Source organism: Lathyrus oleraceus, chromosome 3, assembly GCF_024323335.1.
Source record: "Lathyrus oleraceus cultivar Zhongwan6 chromosome 3, CAAS_Psat_ZW6_1.0, whole genome shotgun sequence".
In the NCBI taxonomy this organism is placed as follows: domain Eukaryota; kingdom Viridiplantae; phylum Streptophyta; class Magnoliopsida; order Fabales; family Fabaceae; genus Lathyrus; species Lathyrus oleraceus.
Genome location: NC_066581.1, coordinates 260,752,793 through 260,778,100, shown reverse-complemented (window position 1 = coordinate 260,778,100; position 25,308 = coordinate 260,752,793). Strand labels below are relative to the sequence as shown.

Here is a 25,308-nt window from a genome sequence, read left to right as displayed (position 1 = left end):
ATGGTCTGAAAATATTTGCAAATAACACCTCAGTTCCTTGAAATTTTCGGGTGATGAATGTGATGATGCGCATGAATGCATGAATGCAACAATCACAAATAATGGATCACACACAAGGCAAACAAACAAAGGTCAAGGGATGAATCAAGTCACTTTCAAGATCAATCATCCATTTTGGTGGATTATGGTTTACACCTTATCAACACCCAAGTTCCATTGATATTGACAAGACTTGATTGGATCAACCACGAATCAAGGGTTTGTTGTAAGTCACGAGCATGTAGTCTGGGTAAGAACCATCCCAAAGGAGTGAACTAAGGATAAAAACCTGTAGATCATGTTCTAAAAAGTTCCCAGAGTCTTAATTCCATCTATCGGATATTACAGGTTAGGATGACCGACACATCAACCCATAATATTCTCAAGAGAAACTTATCTGAGTGTAGTATCGTGTAACAACTGTTATCAAGTCTACACTTGAACAGTCTCCGCACTACGTCCTAAATAGGCCAAGAGGGGGTAAATGTTCTACGGTCCTCAGCTTCTCAGATCCCAAATCAGAGATAGTAATGCCTAACCATAAATACTTGTGTGACATTTCCAAATCCAAAAGGGTCTCCACTTAGAAAATGGGTCTCAAGCCAACTTGTTAAGGACTACTCCACACAAGTCGAACATGACTATACCATCCTCCTATCTTAATTTCACTCAAGTTCAGGTTAGAACTTATCTCACCACTCAGAGATCACCAAGCACAACAAGCAGATTATATCACACAAACAAATATACATACATCAAATATACAATTATAATCACACAAAAAAGTAGGCTAAACCCACTGGAGACTACTCCCCAGCAGAGTCGTCACTAAATTTTCGTAGCGGTAAATTCATGATCATCAAGCTATGGATAAGCTAGACATCAAATAATAAGAGTCACCACCGCACTTTTATTGTTTCCAAGGGAAAAGGGAAAAGTATGAACAAAACCCAAAAATAAGAAGTTTTCAAATCAAAACTAATAAAATGCCAGAGATTACAAGTAAGGGGATTGGTTACATATAGGGAAGGTGTTAGCACCCAAAGTGTCCTAGGTACTCCTAGGGAGCTCTTTTTTGCATGGATATGTATTTTGTACAAATGATGTGTGCAAGAAAATAGAATGGGGGATGAGAAAAGAATTCATTAATTATATTTTTGTGTTTGACAAGACCTTCAGACTTGTGCCTACGTACCAACATAAAAATGAGAGATCAAAACCTCGTAGTTCGTGGTATAAATTTCAAAGTGGATGCATTTCTTTTAACAAAAGATTTAAGTTTGAAAGGGCATAAAGTCCTAAAAATGGTTTGAATGAGTTAGTTCTTTTTGGCTTTTGAAATTTTTAAGTCAAGTATTGTTAAGTCTATTTACAAGTTTGATTTAAGAAAAGAAGTTTGAAAATACAATGGCATAAGGCCAAAGTTTCTAATTTGCAAAGGGTCTAAGTGTAGAAAAATATGCACAAGCAAAGAAGATTTAAAAAAAACAAGAGGGAGAGATTTTGAAATTAAATAAATGGGGAGGAGATGAAGGGACTAATCCTAAGCACAAATTTAAAAGTTGAGATTTGAAAAGATCTGACCAATGGGCTGCAATTCAATAGACAAGAATGTCATATGGAAACCCAAATTCCCTTGGACTTTTAGAATCAAGCAACAAATAATGCACAATATATCAACTTGAAGAGCAAGGCATCAAATAAATATATCCACATCCAAGCTTATCAACTCCGTGATCTTCTTCAAATTTGCCCGTGTAGCATATGAATTCCTCGATGCCACAAGTCACAGGTTCAAAATAACAGCTTCACAATGATCATATTGCAGATGAACTCAAATGGATCTTCAATGATGTATCAGATGAAGTTTCAAATTGCAAGCACTTGGTTACATGAAATTTGGCATTGGCCAAGTCCTTTGCATAGGGAGTGTTGCCTAAATTTTAAATCCAATTGTCTTAGATCAAACCAACAGTCCACACAAGATGTTTTTTAGGGTTTTTGTTCTTATTATGTACATTAATGGTCAAAGACCAAACAACCAAACACAATATACACAAACAAAATATATCACACAAATATGGTCCAAGTGGACAAAGTAAAAATGACATTAACATAAACAATTAGAATGGTATGAATAATGGCAAATGAATAAGGCTTAAAAAATAAAGTGCATTAAAGTAAATGACTTGAAATTAAATGTTAGTTGTTAATGAGTTAGAAGTTAGTATTGTTTTTTCTCTTCTTTTTTTTTAAGTCATTCTTTGGAGAACACTCAATCCACTTATCAGAAGCATGGATCCTTGAACCAAGACATCTTCCAAAGGAAGGAAAAAATGTCAAGTTTCCACACAATACCATGAAAGAGGGGAGACTTACAATCTCACTAACTAGAATGTTATGCCTTTTTGTGTCAAAATTTAGCGTTATGTTAAGCAATCGTAATTGGACTTATGTAGAAGTCACAACTATTTGAGGCCGGGCAATAGAATTTTGATGCTAATGCATGTTAGAGACATAGTATAATGGACTATGCTCATGAAACATACCACACACAAAAACAATATGCAAAAGTGGTGGCCTAATCTCATCCATACTTATGTTGATTTTGCAATCAATTAGCCTTAGGATGTAGAGATATCATAGGTCCATGACATGAATGCGTAAAGAAGGGGAATGAGATAAAGAAGGGGGGAAGATAGATCAAACTCAAATTGGACAAAGGAGGACTTTTACCAAATTAAGATCATTCATTCATTTTGGGTGATGGAATGTACATTTCATCAATCCCCTAAATCCAATGATCTTAACCTAGCAAAGTCAAATCAACCTTGACCAAGGCCCAATAACACAAATCAAACTAACAAAGTCAATCAAAATGGCTCAACATCATTATTTGGCATTTATTCAATTTAAAAAATACTAAAGATAATGCGTTAAATTAAATATGGTTAGTCAATTTCCTAAAACCTCATCAAAACACCAAAGAAATAGCCATGAGATTTATCATAGGTCAAAGGACCTTGGAGAAAAAAAATCAGAATTTTTGGAAACTTAAAATATTTTTAAACAATTAAAAATAACCACAAAATCAATTAAATCATGAAAAATATTAACAATGATCCAAAAAATAATTTTAATTCAAAATATGAAAGAGGATTTTATTTTTAAAAAATTGGTGAAACTCTCATATTTTTTGGATCAATATTAAAATTAATATGAATTAATGAAAATCAGAAAATACAAAAAAAACGTGGACCACTTGATCTCCCTCATTAATTAAGGTGGCAGCTCAAGTAGACACAAACGCGCGTTCCATGATAAAACTTAGTCAGCGCGCCATACAACTGGTCATCCAAACCAACGCTTGTGATTAAAACATTTTTAACTGAATCAATGGTTCAGGACCATGCCAAATCATTGCCGGAGCAAAACGTCGATCGTCTTCTCAGGCGACCTTGGCCGGACAAGTCCAATCATTACCATGACATAAATGAAAAAGGAGGACATGACCTGAAAGAAAAAATGGCGTAGAGCACGAATCTGACCTCAATTTTAACTAACTCCAAATATATAGAAAGATATGAGGAGTTGAATTTTGAGGTGTGTCAACTGAGTTGCTTCGATTTGACCTCAAAGCAACTCAATCTTCTTGCGTACATTGGTAGGACTTCAGACAACCAAAGATCCAAGAGAATTGATGAGAATTGAGTGAGAATCGAAGAGAAGAAAAAATCTGGAAAATACCTTCAATGTTGTGCAGAACTTGATCTCTCTTGCTTCAATTCTTGTTTGATCTTGCTCCAATAGCTTGCATAAGTGGATTAGGAATGGTAAGAAGCTTTGGATCCTGGAGTTTTTGAATCTCCAAACAGTGAGATTCAAACTCAATTTTCAAGTGAAAATTATCAGGTTTTCCTTTGAATTGTGAGGGTTTGAAGAGTGGAGGCAAAGTTGGTGCGCAAGGATCCTTTGAAATAAGCTCAGAGGGTCTCTATTTATAGCAAATTCAAGTGTTATTTGCATACTTGCAATTTCTTCCAAATTTGGCAATGTCATGTTCAAGCTTGCATGGGCGTGTACAGGCCCATGAAGCAATGCACTAAGGTCCAAAACCATCTGAAATGAGGTCTGAATCAAGCTTGATTGGCAAGGCAATATGAAATGATCATTTGTAGTTTTGATTTTTCCAATTGATGCAGGCTTGTTAACACCATGTGCAGCCCTAGCAAACTTGATCCAAAATGAATGAATTAGGACTCTTTGGAAAGCTTAGATCAAGAGGAACAACTCTTATATTGAACACTTTTCCATTTAGAACTTGTATCATGGTGAATTTTAAGGTGGAAGTTTGGAAATTTCAACATGTTGGAAAATTTTCTAAGTGTCAAGTCATATACTTCAATGTTCCACCTCACTAAACTTTTTATGTGAGCTCCAAATGAGAAAAGTGCCTTCATTAAAGTTGTAGATATTTCGAATAACTTAAAAATGGCCACAAATTTTACATCATTTGGATTTATAATGAAAGAGTTATGCATTTTTGAAGTTGAGGAAAATCACTTGTTCAATGGTATTGGTCTAAAATGACCTATAATGTATCCTCATATCACATGCTCATAAAAGTTGATTTAGCTCTCACTCCAAACATAAACATTGAAGTAGACATCTTAAATTTGATTGTGCAACTTGGAAATCTTTCATATCATAAAAATTGAGAAAGTTATGGCCTTGGGAAGTTGACTTTCAAATTAGGGTTTAGACAAAATGACCTATAATGTTTCAACATGGAAATGACTTTCCAAGCAAAATTATCTCTAGACCTAAACATTAAAGTTGTTTGGAATGTCATTTAGAGTAACTTTGATTTTGGAATCATTTTTATATGATGAAAATTGTAGGAGATGGGGTCTAGGGAGACCCAGTTTTGATCAGATGAATCCATCTGGCCAACCACCATCAACCAACTTGCTAACTTGCAATTATATTGACTTTTTAGGCTCATGGTAGATCATATATGCATAATATGATGAATTTTGAAGTGAACCTTGAGAAATTTGATCAATTGATGAGGAAGCTTGTTGAAGAAGTTACTTAAGATACCCAGACAAACTAGGGTTTCCAAGGCAAACCAACTCCAAACTCTTGAAGAAATCTTAATCAAAATAGCATGAAAAGATCATTGGTACTCATATATTATGCTTAGAGACATTGTGAATCATTCCTTGGTTGTGCTCTTAGCTATGAGGGTCTCAAACCGTAGATGTGAACTTGATAGATCAATGGTGATCATGCCCTTCCTACAAAAGAGTTAGGCAAATAACAAAGACATGTTTTTGGTATTTTGGTTAGTGAAATGATAATATACAAGTATGATACAATCACATGGTGCTTGGTGATTTCTCCCAAAACAAAACCCAATGAAAGAGGGGTAAGGAGGATGCCAAGGTATGATCCCAATGCTAATGCATATGATGAAATTGCATGAGGGATCTTAGGGTCAAAATTGGGGTCTTACACTTAGCTTGTGCAATAGCACAATTGTAATCACAATAGAGACCAATGGGATCCACAATGATAGGAACTATGCCAAGTTCACTAATGAACTTTTTGATCCAAACTGCTTCCTTTGCTGCACTTGAGGCAGCAATATACTCAGCCTCAGTTGTAGAATCAGCTATTGTATCTTGCTTTGAACTTTTCCAACTTACAGCGCCACCATTTAAGCAAAACACATAACCAGATTGTGATCTAAAGTCATCCTTATCTGTCTGGAAGCTAGCATAGGTGTATCCAATTACAGCAAGCTCTTCCTGACCTCCATATATCAAGAATGAGTCCTTAGTCCTTCTCAAATACTTAAGGATATTCTTGAAAGCTACCCAATGAGCATCACCAGGATTAGGTTGGTACCTACTCGTTACACTTAAAGCATACGAGACATTTGGTCGAGTACATAACATGGCATACATGATAGATCCTATTGCGGATGCATATGGAATCTTATTCATGCGATCCCTTTCTTCCTTAGTTGAAGAGGATTATGTTTTTGATAGACATAAACCATGTTGCATAGGTATGAATCCTTTCTTGGAATCATGCATATTAAAGCGTCTCAGCACTTTGTCTATGTATGTACTCTGACTTAGGCCAAGCAGTTTTTATGATCTATCTCTATAGATCCTGATTCCTAATATATAGGCTGCTTCACCCCGGCCCTTCATAGAAAAGCATTTCCCCAACCAAGACTTTACTTATTGCAGGGTAGGGACATCGTTTCCAATGAGTAATATGTCATCTACATATAAAACCAGGAAAGCGATCATGCTCCCACTAACCTTCTTGTAGACACAAGGCTCATCTTAGTTCTTGATGAATCTATATTGTTTTACTGTTTCATCAAAACGAAGATTCCAGCTTCTGGAAGCTTGCTTCAATCCATAGATTGATCTTTGTAACTTACATGTCTTTTGGGCTTCTTCTGGTATGTCAAATCCTTCAGGCTGTGTCATGTACACATCCTCAAGAAGATTCCCATTAAGGAAAGCAGTTTTGACATCCATCTGCCATATTTCATAATCATGATATGCGGTGATAGCAAGTAAAATCCAAACAGATTTAAGCATTGCAACTGGTGAAAAGGTTTCATTATAGCCAACCCCGTGAATTTGTTTATATCCTTTTGCAACCAGTCTTGCCTTATAGGTATGTACCTTACTATCCATGTCAGTCTTCTTTTTAAAGACCCATTTGCATCCTATAGGGTTAACTCCTACAGAAGGCTCTACCAAGGTCCAAACTTGGTTTGTGTACATGGAATCCATTTCAGATTCCATGGCTTCTAGCCATTTCTTAGACTCGGGACCAATTATGGCCTCTTGGTAGGTCATAGGCTCATCTTGATCCATGAGTAATACATCACCTTGATAAGTTATGCGATATCCATATCTTTCAGGTAAGTGACGTATCATGCTTGACCTACGTTGGTCTTGTTCTACTTGAGCAGGTTGCTCTTCCACAACTACTTGTGTTTCCTGCTCTAATTCCTCCATAGGTGTATCAATGCTTTGTTATTCTTGAATTTCTTCAAGCTCTACTTTCCTCTCACTGATTCCTTTGGAAATAAAATCCTTTTCTAGGAAAACTCCAGTTCGAGCGACAAACACTTTGCCCTCAGAAGGATTGTAGAAGTAATACCCTCTTGTTTCTTTAGGATACCCCACAAATAAGCATTTGTCAGATTTGGGCTCAAGCTTAGTTGAAATTTTTCGTTTCACATAAACTTCGCAACCCCAAATCTTCATGTAAGACATATGTGGTTTCTTACCACTTCATATCTCATATGGTGTCTTCTCAACCTTTTTGGATGGAACACGGTTAAGTGTGTAAGTTCCTGTCAATAGTGCATGTCTCCAAAAGGAGTTTGGAAGATCGGCGTGACTCATCATGGATCGGACCATATCTAACAAGGTTCGATTTCTTCTCTCAGATACCCCGTTCCATTGGGGTGTTCCAGGAGGAGTAAGTTGGGATAGGATCCCACACTCTTTCAGATGGTCATCAAACTCTAGGCTTAAATATTCACCACCTTGATCTGATCGAAGAGTTTTAATATTCTTACCTAGTTGGTTTTTTACTTCATTCTTGAATTCCTTGAACTTTTCAAAGGACTCTGATTTGTGTTTCATTAAATACACATAACCATATGTACTGAAATCATCAGTAAATGTGATGAAGTACTGAAAACCTCTTCTGGCTGGTATGTTCAGTGGTCCACATACATCAGTATGTATGAGGGCCAAAAGATCATCAACTCTTTCACCTTTTCCTGTGAATGGAGACTTTGTCATCTTTCCAATTAAACAAGATCTGCATGTCTCATATGATTCATAATCAAAAGAGTCCAAGAGTCCATCTTTATGGAGTTTGGAAATGTGTTTCTCATTTATGTGGCCTAATCGACAATGCCAAAGGTAAGTTAGATTTAACTCATTAGGTTTCATCCTTTTAGTATTAATGTTATAAATAGGCATTTCAAGCTCAAGGATATATAGTCCATTGTTCATTTGTGCAGTAGCATAGAATATATCATTCAAATAAATGGAGCAACAATTGTTCTTTATTATAAATGAAAAACCAAACTTGTCTAAACAAGAAACGGAAATAATATTCCTGCTAATTGCAGGTACATAATAACAGTTCTCTAACTGAATTATTAAACCACTAGGTAAAGTCAATATATGAGTTCCTACGGCTAAAGCAGCAACCTTTGCTCAATTGCCAACTCGTAGGTCAACTACACCTTTTTCCAAATCTCTACTCCTTTTTAGCCCCTGCACATTGGTACAAATATGAGAATCACATCCAGTATCTAATACCCATGATGCAGAAGTAGATAAATTAATTTCAATAACAAAAATACCTGAAGTTGAACTCTTTACTCCATTCTTCTTATCTTCCAGGTACTTTGGGTAGTTTCTCTTCCAGTGTCCGGTCTTACCGCAATGGAAGCAGGTGTCTTCCTTTGCTATGCCTCCACTAGGCTTCAAAGAAGGAACAGTGGGTTTGGGTTTGGCAACTTCCTTGCCTTTCCCTTTATCACCCTGCTTAGTGGGTCTTTTGTTCTGTCTCTTTCCATTTCCAATCATCAGAATGGACTTCCCTTTTGACTTCAGATTCTGCTCAACAGTTCTTAACATGGCTAGCAGTTCAGGAAGAGATTTGTCCATATCATTCATACTGAAATTAAAGACAAATTGACCGAATCTATCTGACAACGATTGCAAGATCAAATGAGTCACAAGTTCCTTTCCGATGGGAAAACCCAACCTCTCAAGGTTCTCCACATACTCAATCATCTTGAGCACATGGGGACCTATAGGGGCTCCCTCATCTAACTTGCCTTGAAAAGGGCTTTTGAAACTTCAAACCTTTCATGCCTTGCTTGCTCTTGATAAAGCATCTTCAGGTGTTTGATCATATCGAATGTTGCCATGTTCTCATGTTGCTTTTACAACTCTGAGTTCATAGTAGCTAGCATGAGGCAAGCAGTTTCATTGGCATCATCGACATGCTTATTATAAGCATCTTTTTCCATCTTAGGTGCAGAACTAGGAGGTTCCTCTTCAGGAACAGGTTTCTCCAAGACATACAACTTTCTATCATGTTTGAGGATAATCCTCAGATTTCGGTCGCAAAATGTTGTTAGAGGCGTTTGTTATCATGGTAATCTACATGAAAATAATGAAAATATAAGTATCAATAACATATTTAATTAGGCCTTTAATTAAATATGCTCCCACTATTTTACTCAAAACAAATGACCCTCACCATTTGATTCGGAAAATCCCGTTGGAAGATTTTCTAGTAGGTCGAGATCCACATTTCACTTTGTTTTAAGTCCGCGTAGGCGGATTACACGAAACTAGGTTATTTAGGTAGGAACTCCTTCCAATTGTATCTAATACAACTCTCGAATATTTTAGTTGGGTGAATAACTCCTTATTCCAATTCATCACATGGATCATTCGAACTCTTGCTTCTAAACATATATAATCTTATTATAATTTGTTTAGTTAAGTTTGACCCATTGTTTTAACAATTGGATATTACAATTATCCCATCGCACCTTACTAATATAGAATATACACCTCGCGTAGACGAAACCTACATTATCTGATACTAGTCTTGATAAGTGTTAAAACTTGGAAAGCATAAACTTAATATTTAATTTGAGGGAATTTGCAATTATTCTGATCTCACTGGCTTATTTATCATATAAATCGTATCTCACATGCATCAACATACATAATCAAACAGTTATGGCCCCTATCACAATTGTTCTCCCAAGCCAATGAGAACCTAAGCTAACCTAATAACGATCTAAGCTTCTCCAAGCAAGATCTTCAAGGTTGTCCTCCTTTGATATTGTATTCTTCTCTTTCTTCATAACATTACATTACATAAAAGAAACTCATTTTACATACGAGGGAGTGAGATGAGAAAAGAAGTTACATTAAGAGATTAAAAGAGAGGCACGACACATAAGTCGTATTTTAAAATCCCAAAACAAAATAAAGAAAAACTAAGGCCGTAACCGATCACCACAAGACAATAATAATAAACACATTATTATTATTAATTTAAATTTTGTTAATTAATTAAAACCAAATTAAATTTCGGTGATCGATCATACTACGCAGAGTTAGCCGGGGGTTCCGCTGCCGGTCAGCGGGCGGTAGTTCCGCAGACCGTTCAGCGGGCGGTAGTTCCGCAGACCGTTCAGCGGACGAGGGTCAAGGGGGCAGCGCCCCCTGTGGGGTTACAGAGGCAGCGCCCCGACGCAAAATTTTAATGAACAATTCATTTGAAATCGACGTTGTTTTTCACATCAACACTTGATACTTTAAAGCACAACTCTTGCGCAGTCACAATCCTAATCGCATAACTCTTTGACAACACAACCCTTGTGTCGTCATGAACCCTAATGCACCAATTTCAGACCGTCAAACACACCTCGATTGTTAATTTAGTATGATTGATCAACACATCATTGCTTCACCATACTAATGTTGGATCAAGAAGCAAATGACCATTGATCGCTCAAAGGAAAACAACCATTAAGTGTTTGAATGAACGAAACAGAAACAGTATATCATATATATACCGTATTTTGCATCAGGATTACTTATATCATATATATGACTTGATCGATCTTAATTGCGTAACCTACGGAAGATCGATGTATCGCTGCTTCACCATACTAACGTCGGATTCCAAAGCATAGTCAACATCAATCATCCTAATCATACACACATGATGCCAAATTTAATTACTCATTTATTCTTTGATTCATTCTGTCTTTTAATCGTATTAATACAGAAAATAAACAGCTATCAAATGCATGGTTTCGTAAGTGGCTCTGATACCACTGAAGGAGAAGAGTGATCCAAAATGCAACGGAATTTAAAAAAATCTCCTTTAGTGATCCTTACGAATGGGCATGATCAGTGATAGAATCGTTACCTCTTATGGCGATTGAAACCTTTGGTGCAGATCTACGGAGCGATCACGAACGTTGAATAGTGACAACACCTCTACTCAATCCACACAAATGGATTCCTTCAATCTCAGTGCTAGCTGCTACGAATGAAGGCTTTGAGTGAGAGAGAGAGAGAGAGAGAGAGAGAGAGAGAGAGAGAGAGAGAAACGAAATTGCAACTGCACAAATGCTTCCGTACAAGGGTTCTATTTATAGAACCACTTATGTGGGCTGCAAGCTAAAAAGTCCACTTAAGTGTATGTGGCTCATATCTTATAATATGCCAAAATCACTTAAGCGTGTGGTACCTTACCATACTTTGTATTCTACTTAAGTACATTGTACCTTACGATGTTCTACAATTCACTTAAGTGAACCGTACCTTACGGTGTTCCTTAGTTACTCTATCTCTCATCAATTCTTCCTTTTGTGTGTGACCCTGTAGGTTTTCCATGCATTGTCAATTATATTAAATCACGTATTTAACATAATAAATAGTGAGCGGTATCTAGCAACACATCACTGCTACCCAAGACACGAAAATGTCATGTGATCTGACAAATCCTTTTGTGATAATACTTATGTGTATAATTACCCTTTTTCCCTTATGTCTATATTGAACACAAGGCATAGACCGTATCATCCTTGTCCAATTCAATATTGGGCCCGTAGACATTTATCCTGTTATGCAGGATGGGAAAATTTCATCTAGGTCACTCATGTCCCTCGGTATGCTTCGTGGAGTACCCATTAACTGTCTTTATGGTTATCCAGTTACAAACAATGTTTGATCAGCAATAAGGCACTCGACTCTACATCTACGGTACATAGTGGTTTCAGGTCAAAGGGTGGTATACACCATTATCACCATGAGAATAACTTATGACACTTAACATAACATTCTATATAGTATTCTCATAGCGGGTCAATCTAGTATAAATATTACTCTCAATATTCATACTTATGTTTAAGACTTGATAACTCCTTATCCATGATCCATGAGATGTGATCATCAGTCTATATACAGAATAGTCTTAATACTTTAATGTTATCCCACTTCACAACAAAGCTCGACTACGGATACTTTAAGAATAGTTTCCTTATATTTAATGGGATCTCATGATTAAGTCACACTTGATACATTAAACGGACTAGCTATTCTAGGGACTTTATTAAACAAACATAATAAAGAAAAAGCCTTTTATTATTAATAAATAATTCGATACAAGTACCAAAAGTATTGGCCTCTAGGGCTTACACCAACAGAGTGTATGTTGCTGACAAAGTAGGTTGGTTAAGTGTAAGTTGCAGACAAAATAGGTAGGTTGAGTGTGTGTGATGGAAATATTGATAAACATCAGTATTTATATATGGGAAAGGTGCCATTGGGGAGTGTAGGTTGAGTCTATGTTGCATTCACGTGATGCTTTTTTTACATGTGATTTTTGGAGCACACACCATTGGGGATGGCGCATATGTTGTATTTTTAGGGCATGTGTCATTGGGAAGGGTGCATGTGTTGTCCTTTTAGGGCATAGAAACATGCAGGGAATCCTGTAAGGAATCTTGTAAGGGCGCATGTGTTGTCTTGTTATGGTGCATGCCTTATCTTTTTAAAGCATGCGCCATTAGGGAGGGCACATACATTGGACATAGAATAGGGAATCATGCAGGGAATCGTGGCAGAGATTTATTGTAGTCTGACCCATAGACTCATGCATGCAAGATTCTTTATGGTCTGAACCATAGACTCATGCATACAAATCTAGAAGCCACTACAAATGGTGCCTAAGTTAAAACAATGGAGCATGCGTCATATACCCTATGGCGCATACCTTGCTTTTTGGACATCCATCCTCATCTATATTTAACTGCATGCTAATATGACTAAGACGCAGTAACCAGTACACTAAAATTACATTGCATCTTACAAAAATGGCTTCATCACCACAATACATGATTAATGCTCATACCGATGGTGAAATATTTGAATTTGAGTTATCCGGTTTTAGATTTTGTAACACATAAGTTATTCGGTTTACAATAAATAGACGATCAAATTTTTCACATCTGAAACAAAGAATAGAAAAGAAATTGCAGTGTAGTCAGGTGAGACAAATCATCTAAAAATCCGGTGTTTTTTGCAGACAACCAAGTTAAGTTTTATCAGCTGAAGATTCAAGATGATGACGATGTTCATAATATGTTTCTCAGTCATGAACAATTTTGGTTCATGATATTGAGTTATATATTTTAAAATAATAAAATAAATTATCTCACTTTATTGATCTATCACAAGTGTTTTGTGAACTGATGACGATGAACAAGCTAAAGTCGATGTTGTTGACGAGGAAGAAGAAGAAGACGAGATATTGGTTGATGAAATGGTGAATGATAAAACTGTTGACCACCAGCAAGAGCCATTACCAGTTAGTCATGTATATTTTCCACCTCAACACATAACAAGCTTGAATTTGGGTGCAGATGAACCTTCTTCAGATATATTTTACAATCCTTATATGCAAATTCAAGGATCATTGAAATAAGGAGACAAATTCCGCACTAAAGAAAACCGTGTCAAAGCCATTAAAAAGTATCACATGGAATTATCAATTGATTATAGGGTTGATCGAACTAATGCAACTAGGTATAAGATCTATTATCGTAATTAGCTATGCATGTTCCGGTTGTCAGCATCTTACCGGAAGAGGAGTGATTCTTGGGAGATAGGTTTTATGGGTCCAATTCACACTTGCTTAATCACCAACCCGATGTAGGATCATCGCAAACTTAGCTCTCAGTTAATATGCGATGAAATTTTGTTTGTCATTAGCGATAATCCGTTGTTAAAGGTGAGTATAATAATCTCGCATATCGTTATACGATACAATTATACTCCATCATACATGAAGGCATGGATAGCTAGGACTAAGACAGTTGAAAAAGTGTTCGGCAATTGGGATGAGTCATATAAAGAACTTCCAAAATACTTAGTGGCACTTAAGCATTATGCTCCATGGATTATTTTCAATTTGGAAACGTTGTCGGCATATACCCCAGACGGGACTTGTGTTAGTGGCAATGACATATTCCACCGACTCATTTGGGTGTATGAACCGTGCATCAAAGGTTTTGCTTTCTCTAAACCTATTATAAAAATGGTTGTACGGGAAATATAAAGGAACGTTACTCATGGAAGTGGCACAAGATGGTAACAACAACATTTTTCCAATCGCCTTTGCACTAGTTGAAGGGGGGATTGTTAGGGGATGGAGTTTTTTCCTAAAAAATCTCTGATTGCACGTTACTCCTCAGTCTAACTTATGTTTGATCTCAAACAGACACCCATCAATTGTGAGTGTCTATAAAAATATTGGTAACGACTGACAGGATCCTCTATCAACGAATGTCTACTGCATTAGACATATCGCTCAAAATTTCATGCAGAAGATCAAAGACAAAACATTGCGGAAGAAGGCTGTCAACACATGGTATGCATTAACAGAACCTTCATTCAAACACTACCGCAAATACATCAGATTGTCAAACATAGATGCAGTAAGGTGGATCGATAATATTCCGTTGGAGAAGTGGACTAGGGCATATGACAACAGTCACCGATGGGACCACATGACAATAAATCTCGTGGAATCAATGAAGTTTGTCTTCAAAGACATCTGAAACCTACCAATAACCACTTTAGCGCGAGCAACCTATTTTAGGCTAGGGGTGTTGTTTGAGATCAAACATTCCAAATGGAGTTCAATGTTACAATCTAGGCATTTGTTTAGTGATGTTTCAATGAAATTCATTGAAGAGGAAGCTTCCAAAGCTAACACACATGTGGTCATAGTGTTTGATTGTACTAAAGGTTGGTACAGTGTTGCTAAGTCAATGGATCACAATGAAGGCATGTCGAGGGGACACTATCGAGTGGAACTAGATAGAGGTTGGTGCGACTGCAGAAAGTTCCAAGCCTTTCGTATGCCTTGCTCCCATGTCATAGCGGTATGCTCAAAAGTGCGACAAAATCCTTCCAACTTACTATCCTCCGTTTACAAAGTCATAAACATATGCAATGTTTATAAAATTAAATTTTTGATGGTAGCAAAAGAGGATTATTGGCCTGCATATCAAGGGGACATACTCTGGCACAATGAAATAATGCGAAGAAAGAAAAAGGGTCTCCCAAACAGCACCCGTATTCGAACTGAAATGGATACAACAAATAAAATGGTGAGATTATGTAGTTAATGTCGTCAGCCCGGTTATAATCGTACAAATTGTCCTAGTGTTGGACCAAACACAACAACATAATTTTAATTGTAACCCTTTTGCTTTATATTAAAAACAACATTCATTTCATAAATATCATAAGATTCAATTACAATAACTTGAAAACAACAATTAAACAATAATTTAAACAACAATTAAACAATAATTAAACAACAACACAAACAACTACAACAATTAAATAACATCACAAACAAATACAACAAATAAACAACATAACTAGGCGATTACAACCATCAAAATAATTTTGTGAAAAGTCTACATCATCATGTGAACATCTCTGTCAGTTTTAACATTCACCCAGAAAATAACTTCTCCATTTTTGATTGAATGTGCTATCAAGCCTTTGAATTCTTCTGATCTTTTCATCCTCTGCAATTTCTCCATCTAACCAACGGTTCAAGGTCCTGTTAAGATGTTTGAACGTATCTACATTCCAAAGTCGGATATTCATCGGAGACTGCATTACTGAAAAAATTAAATTGTTATTTCTCTTGTGAATATAAGGACACATATACGAAGATATTTTTTAAAAAAATGGAAGGAGATTAAAGAAAAATGGAAAGTGATAGTAAGAAGATGTGTGAAAAATTATGGGAGGAAGATGTTGTATTTATAGACGTGCAAAGGAGCATGACATGAGCAGTAGCCACATGCATTGGCGCATCCATTGAGTGGATTATGCATGGGTCATTGCATGTGGCGCATTGAACATGCATGCGCCACTCCTAGTGGCAAAATTGACATGCATGCGTCAATATAAATGGCGCTTATGTTTAACATAATCATTGCATGCGCCAATGAAAATGGTGTCTTATTTATTTATTTTAGAAAAATGATTATATTAATAAATATTTTGAGATGGTGGTTATTTTGATATTATTTTTGAAAAACATAATTATTTTTGAAAAACATCGAATTAGGATCTCTTTATTTAATGGATATTTCCAATTAAAAAGAGATTAATAGAATAGATATAATAGTATTATATTCGTAGAACTATCTCAAATAGAAATGTCCTTTAAATAGAGATAATCTCAACTCCTATTTTATCATACTACAGTAATACTCCCTTCGGAAAAAAAATCACATTTTTAGATTTATTAAATAATTGATATATTTGATCTATATATAGATCATATACGTCAATTATCTAACGGATCTAAAATTTACTTATAATATAAGACGGAGAGGGTACAAATATCGCATATGCTCATGAAACTCTAGTTATTATCTCTATTATTAATAATAGTTTTAACAGTTTTCCCATAAATAAAGACAATATCAAATTCCTCTAGAAAATGACAATATTGATATAATAAATTTAATAGAACCTAAATTTTTTGTTAAGTATACAAGTCATGTAATTGTAAGTTAACAAATGATAATACAAACATACAAATGATAGGTCTAAACAAAATTAGTGACTTGTAGTCTTGCTTTTTTGGCTAAATAAACAGCCTTCTAAAAAGCTTTAACCTTGTCAATTTTAAACAAAGTATGGCACGAATTAAACCTAACGTAGGATAGAAAACTTGTCAATTTTAAATAAAGTATTGCATGACTGCAGACTATACCATAAACCTGTGTTAGTTGGAATATGGCCAATTTTCGGATTGTGATTCCCTGCAGTTAAAAACTCTGCATTCATGCTTTGATAACCGTCCGATCTTGTGATTTAAAACTGTTAGTTTTAAAATTATAATATAAAAATAGATCCATTTTTTCTAAACCATGCGATCAAAAATCAATGGTTTATAATGCTTTGATTGCATGAATGCGACTTTTTTGCCGGACTGCAGCGGATTCAATTTCCCAATTTTCACCCTTACCTACAGGGTTAGACATATATAGCATAAACATAAATATAAAGATCATCCCTTAGCAAAGATATATGCATTGATCACGTCATAGACCTAAACTAACTTTGAAAGTGTCCCCCTTCAACTATACATTTGTGGAGGAGTATGACCTTACCCCATTCATCTACCCTTCATTTGGTATCAATTTGTGGGCAATAGACACAAGTAATAAATAGGTGAAACCTAGTAGTGGAATTCACTTTTTTTAAATTAGGACTCATTTATCACTCATGTTGATTTCTCACGCTAAATGTCAGTAGATAAATGAAGCAAGACCTAACTCACTGCACATGTCGCAGCCAAACAGTACAGATAGAAAAAGGCAAGAAAATCCATCAAATAGCTGGGAAACAAAACACAAGGGAAATGCATAGAGTTAGCATAAACAACTTTTCACTGATAGGCGTTTCACTAATAAAAATACATTAGTACCCATATCAAGGGCTAATGAGTTCATCAATGTGAAAATTCTCGATATCATAGAGAAGCAAGGAATTCGAGAGGGGAGAGGGGAGAGGGGGGAGGGGGAGGGGGAGGGGGAGGGGGAGGGGTATCTGTTTCTAGAATTATTTTCATCCTCAAAATTGAAGAGATTTAAGTTGGTTCTACTTGGGGATGTGAAAAAAAAATCATCCGAAATATATACACAGCACATCATAAAGACATAACCATGTAGAGTTTAGTTCCCATCAACCCTAGTTATTATAGTAAAAATAATAGATACAAATTGAGATGAGAAACTAAACAATACATCACATATTTACATATACCATCCCCAGAACCTTTTGTTGGGCAAAACCGTAGACTTCCATGCCAGTGATTTAGCTTGGACGAGCATAGAACAAAAATACTTAAAATCATTCGCATGAACCCAGCATCGTGTATGAGATTTAGCTCCCACCTGCATCCACTGAAAAACCTCATACTCACATTTCCCACCAACATGAAGATGACAAAGTATAACAGGATGAGACTGACTATGAAAAATGTTGATGCTGGCTAAATCACATGATTCTCAAAGCAACACTTATGGAAACCTTGTTTCTCAACTACATAAATTTCTCAAAAATGAAGGAGCAATCATAAAGTAACCGTATTTATATGAAAAATTGTCGACAGCTACAACCTAATTTAAAACAGTTCACAAGTTTATGGATTTACAGAAGAGGAGACAGTTGAAAATATCCAGCACCATGGTATTCAAAAGTAAACATTTCCTGAGAGTGGCAATAAAATCATGATATTCAACTTGGATCCTTACTACAAAGCATTACTTCACATGTTGATTCTGGCACTTGATATATATGAAGACAAGTAGCTAAATTCTAAAAAGTAGTCCCGAATTTATACATATTTAAATAAATAAATAAATAGTACTTTACCTTTGATTTCACTAGAGTGAGAAGCAAGGTCAGATAGAGTTGATGCTCTCTGGGATAAAGGTGTTAGTGGATGGGATGCAGCTTCTTCAACCTTTTCTGGCATTTGGTGAGTGTGCAAATACTTATTAGTAACATTTAATACCACAGCTCTCTGACTACTAGAGGGTATAGAAAAACTCCGCGAGACAATGATGGGAGGAGTTGGAAGTGGAGATGCTGAACTTGATATAGCTGGAGTATATTTATTAGCTACAGGATGTTCTGGATTCCTTAATCCTAAGGGAGCAGAGTGACCTACTCTAGAAGATTTTGTTGCCTTGCTAGTTTGATTACCAGGAGGTCTGGGAAGCTCATGTAGCTCACTTATCCTAGGTGAAGAAACAGGGGGAGGAGAAGCGCCGGGAGATGCTTTTGGAGAGGAAGGCTGAGGTGTTGGCAAACGTGGGAAACCCCCGGAGACAGGTTTTACAGACAATGGATTAGTCAATGGACCTGAAAAGGCATGCCTTTTTATTTTATCAATAGACGGGCGAGGTAACTGTGCAGATGTAGTATCACTGTTACTTTCTTTCAGAACAGAGTGAGCTCTAGCCATAGCTGGTTCTGATAATTTTCCATCAACAAAATCTTTCACATTCTTCTTTTCATCCAAAGGGGATGAATGCCACAAATCATGTGAAGACCCACTTGCACTTAAGCGGGGTACAGAACTGGTTTTTGTTTCTTTGATTTCAACAGGTGTAGGAAGTACGTAAGCATTAGGCTTTGCTACAGCTGCAGATGATGACAACAGTTGTCTCACTTTTTCAGCTGGGTCAAATTTCTTTTCCGCAAATATTGGAGCTGAATAACTGCTGACTCTTGGTGGATCTCTATTCGAGAGTTTAAAATCTCCATGGTTGTACTTGTCTAAACTTGTCTGCAAGAAGGAAATTTAATAAAAAGTATTAGAGGATGACCCAAGTCAAACTAGAAAAACTTTTTCAGTTGATGACCAGCTAGACCGAGACAACAATAAGAAGTGAACTACATAGTCATAGTCAATGTCATAATGCTAGACCAATATCCAAAAATTAGGTGTCAAATCATTCTCTCAGTACCTGTCCTAAATATAGAGATTTTGCTTAGAAATGTTGTGGGTCTAAGCGAATTGAGGAGCTTATTTATCTTAATTTTAGTTTAGCACTTATTTAAGATTTAAATGGGAGTTTCAAATTGGATAATCAAAACTTGTAAAGAATACCTCTACGGTTTCTGTGGTTGAAGCTCGAACATTTGATCGGCCTGATTCTTCCACCTGCTAATACATAAACAGTGATCATATGAAGGTGAAACAATAACTCAGATTTTGAAGAAAGAAAAAGTGATAGTAAGTTTTTTGTGTTGGTAAATCAATAACTCAGATTCTGAAGAAAGAAAAAATGACAGTATGTTTTTGTGTTGGGAGTAAAATAGCATCTATAGCTGTAAACGGGTCTAAAATAACCACAGTGAAATGCTTCTGTGATATTCCTAGCAAAAAGGTAAGCAATAAGCATTAAACAGATTTAATATGCACCTAGGCGTTAAAAATCATACAATTACGAGTAATATCGAATTTCTACCTCTGCTGAGTTTGGCGATGTGGGGACATCCTTGTTTGATCTGTAGTTAAAACTCAACTCACCGCCTTCAGTAGCCTCATATGCATACTCATTCCCATCATCTTCAAAACTACCCTTACCATCATCATCTTCAAGGCCACTGAATTGGTAATCAATGTGCTGCAGTTCGGCAACCATCATAACATGTGGCTCAACAGCCTCCAGTGATTTAAGTCCCTTCCGAAAGAAGTTCAACTATAATTAAAGGGACAAAAAAAGAGATGAAAAGAGATACATCAAGACTAGGCTGAGAAAGGATCTCAAAAATTTGAATGAGAAAGATAGAAAGTTTAACAAAACCTGAGCAGCGTGATGACGAGCAGCTTGTGTTAGGAGACTTCGTGACTGGCCTTGTTTCAGGGATTTTAACCGAAAAGCACAGAGTGTAGCTTCCTCTTCGTACTCATCATGAGCAGCTTGCAAATGCTGTACAGTGATAGTTTCACCCTTACCACTTTTTGACTTTCCTTTCTCTTTCTGTTGGGCAATCATGTATTCATAAACATCTCTGCACGCAATAGAGCAGATTCAGGAAATATTCACAGAGGATGAGGCACAGAAAACTAATAACGCTTTTATAAGTATACCTTTTTTCATCACACTGACGCTTCATGTCCTGCATGAAGAATAGAAAGAAAATGAGATGTAATCAAGAATCAACTCTTGAAAACCCAGCATTATGAAGCAGCAAACTCAATACACTGCCAAATTTATTTACCACTGTCCTAGGGAAGGCAATATATATAGTTCCAAAAAGCATCATAGAGGACATAGTTTTTCATGTCTCAAACTTGAGCTTTGTAATCAGAACTTTATTATGTTTGCAAAACCAAGCTTAAGATTAGAGAATATCAAAGGTTGTTTATTTGTTGGGTAAATAGTTCAATGTTTAGATCTATCTTCCTGAGTATGCTCTACTCAACATCTTGTAAAGACAACTTTTTTATGTTTGGAAAACCAAGGTTTAAAATTACAGATATCAAAGGTTCTTCATTTGTTGGGTTAGTAGTTCAATATTAAGATCTGCCTTCGAGGATATGCTTAACTTAACATCTTGTAAGAGTTTAAGTGCCACTGTAACATACTGATAGTGTAAAAGGACCAGTCTCTATTAACATTTCCCCCCTGAGGCATTTCCCCCCATTTGTTGGGTAAGTAGTTCAATATTTAGATCTGCCTTAGATATGGAGACAACAAATATGTCACCAACAATCAATTTCCCACAACCAGAATATGTCACCAACAATATAACATACTGATAGTGTAAAAGGACCAGTCTCAATTAACATTTCCCCCCTGAGGCATTATAAATTACATGCATTACAATGAGTCCTGATACATTATCTTATGTTAACTGAATATATGTTGTTCTTTAATGATTGAATACCATAATTAATTTATTTCAGTATACTTTAAATACATATATGCATTAAGCATTGGGTGTGCTTTAAATAAACAAATCGGATAAAAAGAAAAGGACATAAACACACCTCAACAGTTCTTAGTTCATTAAGAAGAGACTCCGATGGTCTGGTTATTGTCAATGCTACATGAGAACGCTGGCGAACAGAAGGGATAGAGTCATCATGAAAGCTTTTGTAAATGAACTGCACTTCAAGAAGAAAATCAAAAGGTTGCATCCAACAAAACTTACATAGCTATCAACAAGTTTTTGAAGCTCAAGCTGCACATTTCCAAGCATCCCCAAAACTTTACCTGCATACAGTTCATAGCAACTGTAGCAACAACTAAACATGATTTGAATCAACTAGCATAAAAGCTAGGTAATTTAGATATGGAAGTGATGAAACATTTACCCACTCACCACTCTCTTCATCATTATTTAAGGCAGTTTTCTCCAATAGACAAGTACCCATCTCTTGCAAGGACTCCGAAAATTCTGGAACATGTATCACAATAAAGATATGTTAAGACTTTTATTCTCAAGGCAATAACTGATCGGGAATAAAAGCAAAGAAAAATACTATTAACTACATTAAGAGCCAGTTCAGATAAACTTTTCAAGCACTTCTAAAAAATAAATACTAAAAATTATTTAACAATAATTTCCAGTATTTTAAACAACAGCTTCCCATATAAGGTGAAATTAGATTCTGCACTTCAATATTACAGAAGCTCTCAATTAAAGTGAGAAGTGAAGGGAGGAGGCAGAGGCGTGACTAAAGAGGTCATAGATCTTGAAAGAAAGAAAGAGGGAGTTCTAACAGGCTGCAGAGAGGTTGAAAGGCATGGAGGAGTGCCCAAAATTTGGAAAATGGGCATAATGGGAACGCTAAAGTTTATCCCAACTAGGTCCCAAAAATCCTCGTCTTCAAGACACACAAAGTCCACAATCCACAATCTCACAAGCATGATTAGCAGTGTCACTCGATCCCACAAAGTTGTGATTTTGTCTGCAATCCCACTCACAGAGGCAACCATAAATCATAGGATCGTGCAATCAGACAAAAACTTGCAATTTTGACTAAACTATCATATGCATAAACATGACAATAGAATGAACTAATAATCAAGATTTGTTGTTACCATTCCTCACTAAACAAGCTGTAAATATTTGTCTAAGGGATAAGTAAACATAATAGGTGACAATGGGAAAAAGGATACCGCATAGACTAGGGATATTGATATTGATATTTTCAAATGCATTTATTCTACTATCCAACTACATTTCAAAGGAAGTCGCAACATACAATTTCAATAAGAATACAAAGCATGCCCACAGCAGCAGGAGTACAAATTACAAGTTAAGCATCATGGACTGTTTGACAAATATGTAAGGAAATGCTGGACCTTTGGCAGTAATGCAGAAAACCATGTCTGGTCATGGACTATGGAAATTGGAAACGGATATATGTATATTAAACTGTAGAAGACATTATATATAGTGCATCTGCATCAATAGCACAGATGGCTGTGCAGGTCATGGACTATAGTAATTGGAAATATAAATAGTTGTAGACATTATATACAGTGCACATCTAATGGCGTACATATTTTGAATCAAATGTGCACACATTCCAAACCAATGTGTAGTAAAAAAAATTGTCGCTACCATATGGACATCTGTTTGGAACACCCGCAGAACGTGAAAACAACCAAATCTCCAATCTGTGACTTAGAAATTTGGAAACATACATGAGAAAGAAAAAAAGAAAGAGAAAATGAAGATCCAGTTCCTAAATATTAACAAGGTCATATGTGAGGAAAAAGGGAGCAAGATGATCAATCAACAGAAAGTCAAAGATGGAATCTTACCATAAGCACTGTTTTCAGTTGCAGCTGCAGCAGCAAGAAGGCTATCATAGCAATCTCTCATCTCTTGCATGTACTGCAAAACGGAAAACAGAACCCATAACATAATGCAAATAAAATTCATAAACCAGATAGAACAAAAGCACAAGATTTATCATATACATTTCTCACCAATTTCACATCACAACACTCAAATTTCCACATTGTAACCCTCTAACTACAACAATTAGATCATTAATTGAGCACGAAAGCATAACAAAGTACAAAACCAGCACTTAGAGCACCAATTCCCCATCCCAAACAAATTACTCTACGCATTCAACTCTAGAACAAAAACCCTCCCATTTCGATCATTAATTCCACACAGCACATAAATCAAACAAAATTAAATAAATAATTAAAGCATAAAGTTTATGCGACGAAGCATGATTTGAGGAATTCTAGATCAAAACACACATAATAACGAAACAGTAACGAAAATCAAATCCTCAAATTAGAACACTAATCTCAATCATAAACATAAAGCAAAAAAATTAAGCTAAATCGATGATTCAGTCACAAATAGTAACATCAACAGGTTTAAGAGAGAGAGTAACGGAAGGACCTTAGCAGCGAGAGCAAGCTCGTCGAACTTAACGGAAGGTTGAAACTCCTTCTTCTCCTTCGAAACGCTTTTGTGAAGTGCAATTCTCTTCAACTTGTTAAGCGAGGACTTCATTTTGGAAACCTAGGTAGAGATACAAAACGACAGTGAGAGGGAACAAAACGGCGAGGAAGAAAGAGAGTTTGGAAGTGAAATTCACAGTATTGACGATGACGTTGGAGGTGGTGGATGGGGTTTGGGTCAAAGAAAGGGAAGTGAGGTAGATCAGAGAAGAGAAAGAGAAACAACGATGCGATGGGAAATGAAATGAGAATCACTCTAACGTCATGCCCCTAAGCCCACAACAGAACCCACACGCTTAAACACGCCTCACCACACGTGTGCCACTTCCATGAAAAAATATTGATTTTGATTTTTAATTGTTTTGAGAGAAAGTATTTTATACTACTAATATCTTTACACTTAAAAATTAAAAGGACTATTTATTCTACTTTTAGGTTTAATTTCTATTCACTTCACTTTTACTTTGACCAAAACTATACTCAACTTGTTGTAATACTATTGGACTACTATTTTATATTATATGTTTTCTATGAAATTTTTTATAGGTATTATATTCCAGTCAAAATAAAAACTTAATATACATTTTATGTTATTCATTTGTGTATGATATAAATATGGTAGTATTACTTGACCAAAAAAATATATATGGTAGTATTTTGGTCAAAAAAGAAATGACAGTATATAATGAATGGCGTTATCGTTTTCTCTCCTTGTTTTTATTATTTTATGTTTTGTTCTTTGGTTTTTTATTTGCAAAATCAGTTTTCATTCAACACTAGTTTTTCTGATTATTTTTAGATGTTTGACTGCTTTTATTATAATCTCTCCTTGTTTTTATTATTTTATGTTTTAGTCTTTGAGTTTTTATTTGCAAAATCATTTCTCATTCAACTCTAGTTTTTCTAATTTTTTTTAAAAATTTGACTGCTTTTATTATTAATAAAATAGTAAGAGGAATTAATATATATATATATATATATATATATATATATAAATATATATATATAAAATAACAAATATTTATATTTATTTTAGATCGGTTTAGAGGAGATTCAATTATAAGGGTCTATAATGAAGTATCGTAAAACCATCGAATAGATAGAACCTC

The 25,308-nt window shown here is 35.7% G+C and overlaps 1 protein-coding gene across 5 annotated transcripts; it reads right to left on the bottom strand.

Annotated features, from left to right (window-relative positions):
- Nucleotides 1-17,593: 17,593 nt before the first annotated feature.
- LOC127126789 (uncharacterized protein At2g33490) lies at nt 17,594-24,509 on the bottom strand. 5 transcript variants are annotated; one of them, XM_051055787.1, is made up of 11 exons: nt 24,138-24,509; nt 23,537-23,609; nt 22,086-22,160; nt 21,915-21,976; nt 21,751-21,819; nt 20,848-20,876; nt 20,561-20,768; nt 20,222-20,455; nt 19,861-19,917; nt 18,618-19,536; nt 17,594-18,136 (listed from the first exon to the last, which is right to left on the bottom strand). In XM_051055787.1, exons 1-11 carry the CDS (start codon nt 24,249-24,251, stop codon nt 18,126-18,128), a joined length of 1,851 nt encoding a protein of 616 aa, XP_050911744.1. In that variant the 5' UTR covers nt 24,252-24,509; the 3' UTR covers nt 17,594-18,125. The 5 variants fall into 5 exon arrangements, with proteins under 5 accessions (XP_050911744.1, XP_050911742.1, XP_050911743.1 ...); XM_051055785.1 differs by having other exon boundaries at nt 17,594-18,145; nt 24,138-24,508; XM_051055786.1 differs by having other exon boundaries at nt 17,594-18,145; nt 19,861-19,914; nt 24,138-24,507.
- Nucleotides 24,510-25,308: the final 799 nt, after the last annotated feature.

Bases quoted from the DNA above. Each gene is read 5' to 3' on its own strand.
- LOC127126789 (XM_051055785.1), bottom strand. From the start codon at position 24,251: ATGAAGTCCTCGCTTAACAAGTTGAAGAGAATTGCACTTCACAAAAGC. The intron at 19,918-20,221 runs GTAGAAATTCGA...TTTATGTATTAG, and splicing joins CATCGCCAAACTCAGCAGAG to CAGGTGGAAGAATCAGGCCG. The intron at 19,537-19,860 runs GTATTCTTTACA...TCCTTCTTGCAG, and splicing joins CAACCACAGAAACCGTAGAG to ACAAGTTTAGACAAGTACAA.